Source organism: Rhinopithecus bieti, unplaced genomic scaffold, assembly GCF_001698545.2.
Source record: "Rhinopithecus bieti isolate Rb0 unplaced genomic scaffold, ASM169854v2 scaffold_14232, whole genome shotgun sequence".
Lineage (NCBI taxonomy): Eukaryota > Metazoa > Chordata > Mammalia > Primates > Cercopithecidae > Rhinopithecus > Rhinopithecus bieti.
This window is the reverse complement of record NW_016807906.1, coordinates 212,707-225,854: the sequence shown is the minus strand read 5'-3', so window position 1 is coordinate 225,854 and position 13,148 is coordinate 212,707. Positions and strand designations below refer to the sequence as shown.

The 13,148-nt window shown below is 42.2% G+C and overlaps 1 protein-coding gene across 4 annotated transcripts in view; it reads left to right on the top strand.

Annotated features, from left to right (window-relative positions):
* The window catches only part of LYRM4 (LYR motif containing 4), a 172,909-nt gene that overhangs the window by 86,770 nt on the left and 72,991 nt on the right, over positions 1–13,148 (top strand). The window contains exon 3 of one of the 4 annotated variants that reach the window (XM_017884142.1): positions 4,716–4,877. The exons of the other annotated variants lie outside the window; for them this stretch is intronic. Within the exon in view, the coding sequence (XP_017739631.1) occupies positions 4,716–4,877 (162 nt within the window). Of the gene's footprint in view, positions 1–4,715; positions 4,878–13,148 lie in introns of those variants that run through there. 4 annotated transcript variants of the gene reach the window in all.

Here is a 13,148-nt window from a genome sequence, read left to right as displayed (position 1 = left end):
GAAGAGACAGGGTTTCACCATGTTGGTCAGGCTAGTCTCAAACTCCTGACCTCAGGTAATCCACCTGCCTCAGCCTCCCAAAATGCTGGGATTACAGCATTTTAGGCACCCGGCCTATTTCTGTATTTTTCATTCCCCTATCCACCCACTAATGCAGAAAATAAAAGAGTTTACTTTTAGAAGCTTAATTTAAAAAAAAAAAGTTGTGAGTCCCTGAACAATTTTTTTTAAGAACCATGTGAGAATTCCTACATCCAGGTGTTACCTTTCAAATTATTTGCCTTAGAGAGTCTGTCTGTTTATTCCAATAAACTTCCATTTCAGAATGGCCTTCAGTTTTAATTTATGATAAACATAAGAAAATTGAGTGGTCTAACGGCCTCTTTCTTCATACTTGTCTCCGAATGACTTTTGACTGTTACCAAAAGGTAAATCTACCCTCAGAGGATGAAACTGCCAACACAGACCATATACAAAAGAAAGTATGTGTGATTCATTCAATAAATATTGAGTGTCTACTGTGTTGCCAAGTGTTCTGCTAGACACCAGGGGTATAAGATGAAAGACAATTTTAGTCACTGCTCTTAAGCTGCTAACACTCTTAGGGGAAGACAGACATTCTCACCAGTAATTAAATACTTCGTTTAAAAAAAAAAAAAAAGTAGTGGCATGTGTGGGTATAATGAGAGCCCAGGGTGAGGAGTGGCTTTCAGAAATGTTTTAAACAAAGATGTCATCCCCAGAATGCATTATCCCCCAAGTTGGCAGTGTTGAGGAGCACGTGAGGCCTGGTATGTTCTTAGAAAGAAATCTTTATTTCCCGATCATCACCTCTCATCCCCGTATAAATGCATCTGGCCTGTTTGTAAGAAACAGACATTACTATGTGTGGCAACTTGTCCTCTAGCCCCTCAGACTATTCAGAGAAGATAACAAGTCACAGCGTCTTGTGACTCTGGTTAGATTTTATTTTTTTATTAGTCACTGAAATAACCTGGTGCCTCAAGGATTTATTTGACAGATGTAGCTAAAGGGATTAAAGAAATTACGTAAATGAAAGATTCCTCAAGCCAGAGCGGCAGGACAGAAACAGCATGTCCTAACAAGGCAACATGGGAGACTGGGTCGAGAGGCCAATTCAACAAACATCCTTCATCCGAATGATCATTGTGTTGGCACCAAGAGCTTGTGTCTCACTGAATGGTGCCCTTACAGAGGCAGGCAGTGCCTAGGAAGGGGTCATCCTGGAGAGGTGGGTAGGCTTTCCAGTCAGATGACTGAGTTCCAAGCGATTAAAATGTTTGGATGCAGTATTCCTCCAAGGACATGCTTATCCCTAACTGTCACTGCCTTTCTAGGAAACCTTATTTGTTCAGTCCTTAAGAGGACTGTGTCATTTGAGGACAGCCTTAAGAAGATATTAAGTAGCAGAGAAACTTCTAAGCTCATCTGTGATTTCAGCAGTGGTCACACCTGTTAAGAGCAGAGTTTTTTAAACACAGGGAAGAGACAGGAGGCCTTGGTAGTCCTCTGGCAGTTGTTGATGGTCCAACTGTATTTGCACTTTTCCATATTTTCCCTTCATATTGCCATTCTCAAGTTTTGTGCACATGGATGATCTTTACACAGTAGGGGGTCTATCGAGAGATTTTCAAAGAGCCAACAATCCTAATCAAAATGTGTGCCACTGAAATAAGTTATTTGGAGTATGAAAACAAGTATCTTCCTGCGGACAACTAGTCATTTGTAATTATGTGATGGGAAGCTTGGGGAAATGTACAGGAGCTTTCAGAAGTAATACTTCTGCCTCCATACCATTGTAGATAAAATTATATACTCATACTTTTAGAAATCCGAGATACACATTTACCAAAACTTGTAACCACTGTGAAAGAAACAGATAATCAGCTGTCACTGCCCTTGTGTTCAAGATGAAGACCGAAACTTCATTTTCAAAGGCGAATCTGTCATAACATAAGCACACTTCCTTCAGTCCTTCAGGCCTCAGTAACAGCCAAGACTTATCTCTAAACCACACTACTCATCAGGGTGCAGTCTATGAAAACTGCCCAGGAAACCTCCTTCCCATTGGTTCCTGAGGAGGGGAGGAGCAGACTGCAGACAGGTGAGTATTCAATTTGATCATCTCAGGTAAAGCTTAGAACCCAGCAAAGGCTAACAGACAGTGACACTGGTAGCACAAAAGAAGCCATTTCAGATAATTTCTTAGTATTCCATAGGCCTTAGTATACCAACAATCTGTTTCTACCACCTTAAAATTTAATAGTGTAAGCCGGGCACGGTGGCTCACGCCTGTAATCCTAGCACTTTGGGAGGCCGAGGCGGGCGGATCATGAGGTCAGGAGTTCGAGACCAGCCTGGCCAATATGGTGAAACCCCATCTCTACTAAAAATACAAAAAGTACCCGGGCATGGTGGCGTGCCTGTAGTCCCAGCTGCTTGGGAGGCTGAGGCAAAAGAATGGCTTGAACCCGGAAGGCAGGTTGCAGTGAGCTGAGGTCGTGCCACTGCACTCCAGCCTGGGCAATAGAGTGAGACTCTGTCTCAAAAAAAAAAAAAAAAAAAAAGTGTAATACAACCACCATTTCTGTTGTAACTCACAGCTTATCTGGGAATGTGACAGTGCACATGCTATCAGCCTTAGCTGAGAAGACTGTAACACTGGGTGTACTCAAATGGCTGGGGTTTGGAATCACCTGGAGACAGGTCTGGGGCCTAGGCCAGGATCAGCAGCAGCTGCAGAACAGAATGACTGTATGTGGCTGGGGCTTCCTCACATCATGGTAGCCTCAGAGCAGTGTGACTTCCTACTTGGTGGGCAGAACTGCAGAGAAGAGTGTCCCGGAGGACAAAACAGAGCTGTGTGGCCTTTTGTGAAATAGCCTTGGAAATACATAGTTTCATTTCTGCCATATTTTATGGTCAGAGGAGTCACCAGCTCAGATGTAAGGGATGGGAACATAGACCCCGACTCTCAGTGGCAGGGGTGTCACAAAACGTGTGACCCTGTTTTAAAACCACCACAGGCCCCCTCTCCTTAGTATTCCGACTCTCAGTGGCAGGGGTGTCACAAAACGTGTGACCCTGTTTTCAAAGCACCACAGGCCCCTCTCCTTAGTATTCCNGACAAATGGAGGAATGTTTGTACTGGGCCCAGGACTGAGATATATGTTTGAGTTCTTACAGAACAAAAACACAAGCAATAATCCCCTTTTATCCTCCTTTGATTTACAACTTAGGTCACTTAATTTTTCTGAAATTTGTATTTATTTACTTACCATTTTTTAATCAAAATAAAGCATTGTCTCTTTTTTTTTTTTTGCTTTTGAGAGCGAGTCTTGCTGTGTCACCCAGGCTGGCGTGCAGTGGCATGATCTCACAGCACCTCCAGTGCTCAAGTGATCCTCCCACCTCAGCCTCCTGAGTAGCTGGGACCTCATGCCACAGGCACATGCCACCACTCTCGGCTAATTTTTGGTTGTTTTTTGTTTGTTTGTTTTTGGTAGACATGGGGTTTCCTCATGTTTCCCAGACTGGTCTCAAACTCCTGGACCTGCAGTAGTCCTCCCACCTCAGCCTCCCAAAGTGCTGGGATTACAGGTGTGAGCCACCATGCGTGGCCAATGCATTCTAAAGATTAGAAATTTAAACAAGAAACTTCAAAGTCAACAGGAAAGTTTTTCTACTCTCCCTTTCTTCTGACTGCAAAATCTCACTTCCCACATAAAGATTCTTATGTAGCCTTCCAGAAATTTCCCGTACATTTAGAGAGATTGTGTGTGTGTATACTCTTTTTTTGTTTGTTTAACACAAATGAGATTACACTATAAATACTCCCTTAGAGCTTCTTTTTTTTTTCCACTAACACAATATATAGTACATTATTCTACATTGGAATATATAAACCTGTCTTTATTTTTATTTGTTTTATTATACTTTAAGTTCTAGGGTACATGTGCACAACGTGCAGGTTTGATACATAGGTATACATGTGCCATGTTGGTTTACTGCACCCATCAGCTCATCATTTACATTAGATATTTCTCCTAATGTTATCCCTCCCCCAGCCTCCCACTCCCTGACAGGCCTTGGGGTGTGATGTTCCCCGTGCTGTGTCCAAGTGTCTCACTGTTCAGTTCCCACCTTTGAGTGAGAACATGCGGTGTTTGGTTTTCTTTCCTTGTGATAGTTTGCAGAGAACTGTCTTTTATTTTTAATGCTCAAATACTCCACAGTGTGAACATGCTGTAATCTCTCTGATTATCCACTGAATGATGGACGTTTACATTGATTTCAGCTTTTTGCCATTATGAGCAGTGCTGTAGTGAACAAGCTGATATGTGTGTCTTTGTGATGGACAAAGGCCTTGAGGTAGGAGGGCTGCTTCACTGGGTAAGAACATTTAAAATGTGGTCTGAACGACTTACTGTCCCAGCCACACGTGTCTTCACCCGGTTTCTTCAGCCCTGAGAAGATCACATATTTTCACCTTTATCAACACAGCTCGTGAAGGATAGCATCTCCTCTGTGGGGTCATGGTAAGAATATTTGGTGCCATTAGCATGTGCATTTCTTTTCTATATTATTCATTCACTGTTCTTTTGTTTCTTATATTTGTTACAAATACAGTTCCTCGTTTGTCATTATTTTGGGGCCCCATGTACTATTCTTTTATAGGTTTTTTTTTTTTTGAGATGAACTCTCGCTCTGTCGCCCAGGCTGAAGTGCATTGGCACAATCTCAGCTCACTACAACCTCTACCTCCGCAGTTCAAGCAATTTTCCTACCTCAGCCTCCTGATTAGCTGGGATTACAGGCGCACACCATCACACCTGGCTAATTTTTTGTATTTTTAGTAGAGATGGGGTTTCACTGTATTAGTCAGGCTGGTCTCAAACTCTGACCTCAAGTGATCCACCTGCCTCAGCCTCCCAAAGTGCTGGGATTACAGGCGTGAGCCACTGTGCCTGGCAGACAATTATAATTTTTATGTAGTTACATTTCACTTCATTGCCTTTGAATTTTGTGTCATGCTGAATTCCCACTGCAAGATTATAAAAATTCTCTTATATTTTCTTCTCGTGCTTTTGTAGATTTTTTAAATGTTTAATTTTTGAAGTATTTTGAATTTATTTTGTTATGAGAAAGGAGATGGGAGTTCAGCTTAACATTCTCCAAAATGATAACTTTCTCCTGTTCTAGTATCATTTATGGAATAAGGAGACATTTTTGTCTTAGTCCAACATACCAGAACGCAAGGCCACAACACCCTCAATTCCCTGCATTTTGCTTCCAAAGGAAACATCCATCCTTTTGCTGAAGTGACTGGTCTGCTTTGCTCCGAGTTACCACGTTTTCCTCTGTGATGCCAGTAAGCCTGCTCCTTCAGCTGTCTGCTCTCCTAAACCTCCCCTTCTTCCTCTCCACGTTCCATCTCCCCAGTCCAGAAAGAAGCCTTTGGCTTCCTGGCTTCCAAGTCATACTTCTGCTCAGCTCTTTCCCCTACTCCTTTATCTACAGGGTCATTTGCACTGATAAGCTTCACTCCCTCCCCTTAACACTTCAACCCCCGGCATCCAAGCAGTAACCTCCCATGCTGTGCTGAACCAGCCCCTGCGCAGATACCCGGGGTTCTGATCACCAAAAACATGTGCATGCCTTTGTCCCGTTTGACCTGTCCATGGCGTCTGACCATTCTGGCTGGCCACTCCAGGAGGCTCTCCCAGCCCTCCTCACTCCTGCCTCCCCTTCTGCTGGCCCTGGCCCAGTATCCTCTGCTGGCCCTCCCTCTCTGGCCCTCTAAAACTCAGGCACTCCCCAAGCTTTCATTATTGTTCCCTCTCTTTCCCTGTGATCACATCCACCACCATAACACACCTGTCTCCTGCAAGGATGACTCGAAGTCTGTCTCCTGTCCTGACAGCTCACTTAAGTGTGGTGGTTCAGAGCACAGGTGTTGAAACCAGACAAGCCTGGGTTCAGATCTCCGCCACTAACCAGCTGACCCTGAGGAATCCACTTAGTGTTTCTCAGCCTCCTTGTGGGCCTGTCTCTCCTCCTGGACTGCGGGGTTGCTCGGGCAGAGACTAGATATTAGATTAGATTTTACCATATTGAATGCCCACATGGTGTCAGGTGTTACACTGTGCACTTTATGCAGCTCATCTCAGGTGAAGTAGGTGTTTGTATTCCCTTTGTATCTCAACTCAGAGCTATTTGAATCCAAAACCCATTTCTTCCCAGTATTTGTTGGTATGTCTACAGAAGCTTATGCTCTAGCAGAAGACAAGCCATGTTCTCCTGGGAAAAATGTCCTTTCTAGCTGTCTTAACTGCCTGTTCTCTTTCCACTGTCTTAGCCAACTTTCTGCCTTTCCTTAGCTTGAGCACAAGGCAGTCCTTGGTCATTGTGTAGTCTCTGAGGGACACAGCATCCTCATTCATTCGTTCACTCGTTCATTCATTGGACACATATTTATCCTTGTCTTTGTGCCAGACTTTCACCCAGGTATTAGGATTCATGGTAACAAGGGGCAGACTCGACCCTCGAGGAACTAGGTAGGAGAGTATTGTGATGCAGCAAAGTAAGTACAGGGGCCAGGGAAGACACAGGGCAAGGAGGAAGGGACTTCAATGCACAAGTGACAAGAAGCAGGGCTTGTGAGGTGAGCCTCAGAGAAAGCAAGAGGCAGCAAGCTCGTGCGACCTTGACCCTGTGCTTGGGCTTGTGCGGGGGAGGGCCCTTCTAAGTGTAATCAGAGGTGTGATGAGGCTGTGTTCCTCCACTCTTCCCTCTTTTCTGTACTGATATCCACAAGGACCATCTGCTCATTTACCACCCTCTCGGAGTGCCTGGAGATCAGGGACTGCCTTTTTCAGCCCCAGAACCCAGAACAGCTTGCTGGGTGAATGAGTGGGGGTTACAGTGCAGGACATGTGAGCAAAAGGGTCTACTTGTTCTTAAAAGCATGAACTCATGAGCTACTTACATCTTGTTCATTTATTTTCTTTGAGGAGCAAGATCCATCTTCTAAGTACCAGATGACTTAAATTAATTTATTAAAATGTTGATGAGGTCGCCCGTTATAAAATGTAAGCAAGACTTTTTGTTTTCCTGTGTTCTTAATGGCGTCTCCACAAAGCGAAACAATCCTTATGGCTATGTGCTTATTAATATAGGTCCCTTTTGGACACTAGGATGTTTAATATTTACTGCCTTCTGATGGGGAAAAAGAAAATTTTAACTTCTTTTCTCTTAAAGGGACAGCTCTTTTTAAGAAGGAAGAGAGATTTTCCAGTTATAATTTTGAACCCCTTTCTTGTGAAACTCCATGCCACTCGCCATTTTATATCCTGCTTTAGATTGTGGGGGTTTATTTATTTGAATAACTACAAAGTGGACATCTCGGGATCATTGTCTTTAAGAATACATATGAAAAACATTTGTCTTCAATGCAGGCAAGTCTGAAGATAAGAAAATGGACTAGATTACCACTTAGTTTCTTGTATAAAAGCTTTGATATACAAGAAAAAAACGTATGACTTTTGGTTCTTACTCTTTTTAAAAAAATGGACACGTAAAAATTGTATATATTTATGGTGTGCAACATGATGTTTGGATAGATGTGTACATTGTGAAATGATTTAATCCAGTTACCACATCCATTACTTCATATAGTTACCATTTGTTTATAGTGAGAGCATTTGAGGTCTACTTTCTTAGCAGTTTTCAAGTATGCAATACATTATTATTAACAATAACCCCCACCTTATACAGTAGATCTCCAGTGGTTCTTATTATTCTTAACAGCTCAAGTGGAGCATTAAATAAGTTCCAGGCTTGCCTTCTTATTTAGTTGTCAGACTATTTTTCTCCCATTTTGTTTATTTCTAGTCACATAATTGCACAGCCGAAAGATGAGAAATTACCACTTCTGTGCCATACACTTGATTTTGTCGATCTAAAGGGGGAGAAGAGGGGTGTGGGAATAGGGAGAACTGAGGTTTGATGTGAAATTCAAAATTGGAGATTGTAGAGGCATAGCAGAATTACTCAGTAGTAAGCTTATTCTCCAGAAATTTTTTTACCAACTTTATTGCATTGGTGCAAGTTGATTCCTTTTGAATAGGAGACCTTTGCTTTACTGTATATTATTATGGCTGTAATAATAGCAGTTACCATTGAATGCATTGCTTATATGCTACATGCTATAAGCTGTTCTCACTGACTAAGGTTAAAAAAAATTCATGCCACTGAAAGCTGCAGAATTCTACATTTAAGTATTTAAGATTATTTCTCCAACAGCAGACGGAGGATGCTGTGCAGGAATACAGCACAGGGAACCTTTCATTTATGCATTATAGGAAAGGGTAGAATTACAACACAGCACTTTTATTTTCTCTTTCTTTCCTCCAACCATGTCCACATAAGCTCTGGATTAGCCAGCTAGAGGCCTGATCCCTGAACGTCTTTCTAAATAAAGGCACATTGGCTGTAGGTTAGTTTTGGTAGCACGAGGAGCCTAAACCCTGGAGAGGGGAAAGTGGGGTGAAGGGAAGAAGAAGCTTTAGTAATGCAATAATGTAAATGTGCCAGGTACTTTCACTTAAAATCTAAGATTTATGCCTTCATTATAGTCTCTACAACTGTGTGTGGCAAATGCTAGAATATAAAAATAAAGCATGCATACAGATTAAATTGTTTACAATAAAAATTTCTCTATAACAAAATATTCCCCGCTCTCAGGCAATGGCTTCCTTCAAAACTGATGCATTTCAGCTAAAAAATATAGAAGGTCCATGAATGTCAAGCAAAATTAGATTTAACTAGTAATTCAGGTGTTACAAAGACTACACTGATGACTGTCCTCTCTCCTGGCTGATTAAAGGATGAGTCTAAACAGTGGTTCTCAAACAGGTTACCTTTTTAAAACACACTTATTCAAGCTCGTAGTTCTGAGCCCCTGGGCTCTCCTAAAGTCATTGTTCTACACCATTCTTAGGATGAAAAGAGAGATGTGTATGATACATATCTAAAGTATTGATGGGTTTTCAATATCTGCAGGGCTTATGAGTATGTATAAGTTTATTCTCAGTTTAATGATTAAGTTATTAATTTTACACATTTAAAAAATGAAACTTTAAAATGGATTTTTGTTAAACATTTAAGCATTGATTAAAAGCTAAATTATATTTCTATAACCAATTTAAAAAGCAGTTGCTAATCTAATATAGCTGTTTCTTTTAAAGTTTTCAGACACCTTAGAGGGCAACTAAAACAACACAAAAATAGTCATTACAAAACCAGTTACTACATTTACAATTCTACCTGTTTCAAAATATTCACATCATTGGTTTAATTCAAATCTTCAATCTTCCTACATAGCATCATAGGGGTTCAGAAATGTCACATTAATTAATACCTGTCTCAGCTTAATAACATGAGAAAGAAAAATAGCTGCAGTTACTGGACCTGGAGGAGATACCACCTGACTCCCAGGCAGGGCACTGGTCACCAGTCTGAACTGCCTCATGGGCGAAGTTCATTTGTTCATTTGTTATAAAGTTCACTTATTACAAAGTACTTTTGGGGATCGGGGGGAGGTATTTTTTGCTTGGTTCAACAGGAATGCTATTAGCAGGAATAAGGAACAAAGGGGATCCATGGAAGGAAGGAGAGTTCTCTTGGAGACAGACTGAGTCTAAGATGCTAGCATTGTGTCTTCTGAGTACATTCAGCGGGCAGGTGAAAATGCAGACCTAGAGCTCAGAGACCCAAGTTTGGAAGTCATTTGGTAAGAGATGAAACTGGACGATGTTACCTAGAGGGAGTGACCAGAAAGAGAAGAGGCTGAGAAGAGCAGTAGGAAGAAGAGAGTTGCGAAGTGGGGTGTTTGGCCACATCTCTTATTTACAGAGAGCTCGGCAGGGAGGCCAGTTGAGCATGGCCCATAGGAAAGAGTGGAATCTGCTCACAGCGGCCATGGATCCAGGGCTTGGTCAGGAGGCAGGGGCACCAGACCAGAGGAACAGTGTGGTGGGGAAGAGGAGGAGAGGACACAGCGTGGTCAGGAGGCAGGGGCACCAGACCCAGAGGAACAGTGTGGTGGGGAAGAGGAGAGGACACAGCATGGTCAGGAGGCAGGGGCACCAGACCTAGAGGAACAGTGTGGTGGGGAAGAGGAGGAAAGCAGGGGCATGGATCCAGGGCGTGGTCAGGAGGCAGGGGCACCAGACCCAGAGGAACAGTGTGGTGGGGAAGAGGAGGAGAGGACACAGAGACCATTTGAAAATCTAGGAAATGGGCAGGTGGGCCCATGTGGGGTCTTGTTTTGTTTTCTTTGGATTTTAGGTTGTGGTTTTATAAGGATGTAAAGATCAAATTGTGTGTGTTGACTAGGAAGAAAAGCCAATGCAAAAGAAATCACTGGCGACACAGTACAGGATAGAAAACCATTCATGGAGCCTGGTCCCAGGGCAACGAGGGGAAAGCCGGGTTTCCCGCATGGGTCCTCAATATGTCGTGGAAGGAAAGAGGGAGGGAACAAATGAGAGCTGTGCGGGACAATTCTAAGGCAAAGAAGTTAAAGAAGCTCACGTTTTCTTTTCCCACCTTATCATTCCTCTTTCAACCTGGTTTGTGCTTTTAAAAAAGGAAAAAAAAAAACCTTTTAATTGTGTAATCAAATATTTCAATTATTTCTTTCATGTTTTATTTGGCATGAAAATTCATCTTAAATGGGCGTGATCCTTTCAAAAAATTAAATGAAGAGAGCAAAACTCTGCATAAAGTCTGTGTTGTAGGATTGAGATGTGTTGCTTGGGAAAAGGGAAAAGGGTTCAGTAGTAGTGTAGTGGATGTGGGGACAGTGAGGACACTCCACTAACAATGGGTTCAAGGATAGCGGTACGCAGTGATAACAAAGGTGAGTGACACACTTCACTAGCAAGACCAGTCAGACCTGTTTTACAGAATGCATTATCCCCAAGTTGGCGGTGTTGAGGAGCACGTGAGGCCTAGTATGTTCTTGGAAAGAAGTCTTTATTTCCCGATAATCACTTCTCATCCCTGTATAAATGCATCTGACCTGTTTGTAAGAGTATGAAACAGTTCTGACACAGATGGGAGACAGATTGGTGCCATCTTCTCCAAGCTGGGATTGGCAAGGAGAGTGCAGCAATAGAAGTCAGGTGAAGCAAGGGTATCCACAAGAGCATCACTGCGGTGATGGATCACCAGGTCCAAGCCGGCAGAGCAGCTGAGAGGCTGGAGGGGACTCTGGGCTAGAATAGGAGGAACCAACGAACCAGAAGTCATGTTGAGGAAGAGCAAGCTCAGGGGTGACAGACTGAGAAAAGTGGGAAGATGGGACACTGAGTCAAAGTCTAGGGCTCAAATATGTTCTAAATGGTGGTGAGATCCAAGCTGCAACCTGCCTAAGTTTAGGTAACATTAGGGAGGCAGTGAGGGTCTACATTTGAGGATGCGAGGGTCTGTGTAGAGCTAGACTGTTTGGAAGATCTTTAGCCTAGATGCTGAGCCTAAAATGCAGGCGGAATATTGACAGGAAAACTGAGCTAGGTATTGACATTGTCACGGTAAGGAAATCATGAGACAACAGTTACACACTTGGGAAGAAGATCAGTACTGCCATGGTGTACACCTGTGCCACCGTACAGGATAGCCCCAGGGAACGGCTACTGTCTGTGGAGCAGCAGGAGGTGTAAACTGCAGAAGAATCCACAGGTTTTATAGAGACCTCTAGGATTAGCAGCCCTTCAGATTTCATTAGTAACCAACTCCTGTGAGATGCTGGCATTGTCAGATTAGCCCCGTAAACAAATCTGCTTATTTAGCTGAGTCCTCATTTGTGGTTCTGTGTTGAGATTTAGCCTTGTTTGTTTCTGCCTAAGAAACTGGTATGTGACCAGAAGTAAAGGAAATTGATAATTCCGAGTGACTGGCCTAGTAAGATTCTATCTGCCATACTTACATCTCCTATGATGAGGCAAAGTAAGAAATTATTGATAAGCAGAGCCATAGTCTAAAGTGTATTGTAAGCATGATGGGGCAAAATATTATAAAACCCAACTTAGTAATGCTGTTTCTCCAAAATGAAGCACAGCATTACCATAGGATGCAACAATAACACTTCTGGCTGTATACTCAAAGGAAGTGAAAGCAGGGTCTTGATTAGGTCTTTGTACACCACCCTATATGGGTAGCTACATTTTCACAATAGGTGAAACAGGTGCAGCCCAAGTGTCCACGGATGGATGAATGGATAAACAAAATGTGGTCTATACATACAATGGAATATTATGCAGCCTTAAAAGGAAGGAAATTCTGATACATGCTATAACATGGATGAATCTGGAGGACATTATGCTAGGTGAAATAAGCCAGGCACAAAAGAACAAATACTGTGCTATTCCAATTATATGAGCTGCTAAAGTCAAATTCATAGAGATAGAAAGTAGAATGGTGGTTGCCAGGGGCTGGGTGATGAGGGGCTGGGGAAGGCTGAGGGGTGAGGATGGAGAGTTGGCGTTTGACGGGTAATGTGTTTCTGTTTTGGAAGATGAAAACATTTTGGAGCTGAATGGTGGTGATAGTAGAAAACAATGTAAATGCACTTCATGTCACTGAAATTACACATAATTACAGTTTAAATGGTAAATTTTGCTATGAACAATTAAACACCTTTTAAAAGAAATACATGAATAGGTCCTTCTGGAAAAGGGCTTTACATGCTAAATCTTGTATTATATATATTTTGCCACAAGAAGGAAAAAATAAAATAAAACTTAGCCCTGACTTTGAATTATTGAGGGGTGTTTCCGCTTTTCTTTCTTTCTTTTTTTCTTTCTTTCTTTTCTTTTCTTTCTTTCTTTTCTTGCCATTGTACATTTACTTCTCAGTGAGAAGAAAAGCAGCAAGCGCATGACCCATAGATCATTTTCTAATCTGACAAGGGCATGGAAAAATACATGCTTTATTCAGCTTTTGAAACAACGGATTTGAACTGCCAGTAAACTTATTTCCTTAAAAGAAACTCACTGTGTTTCAACCCTTTGTAGCAGTGAGATACAGTCAGAGGAAATGCCTCTTTTTTTTTTTTTTTTTTT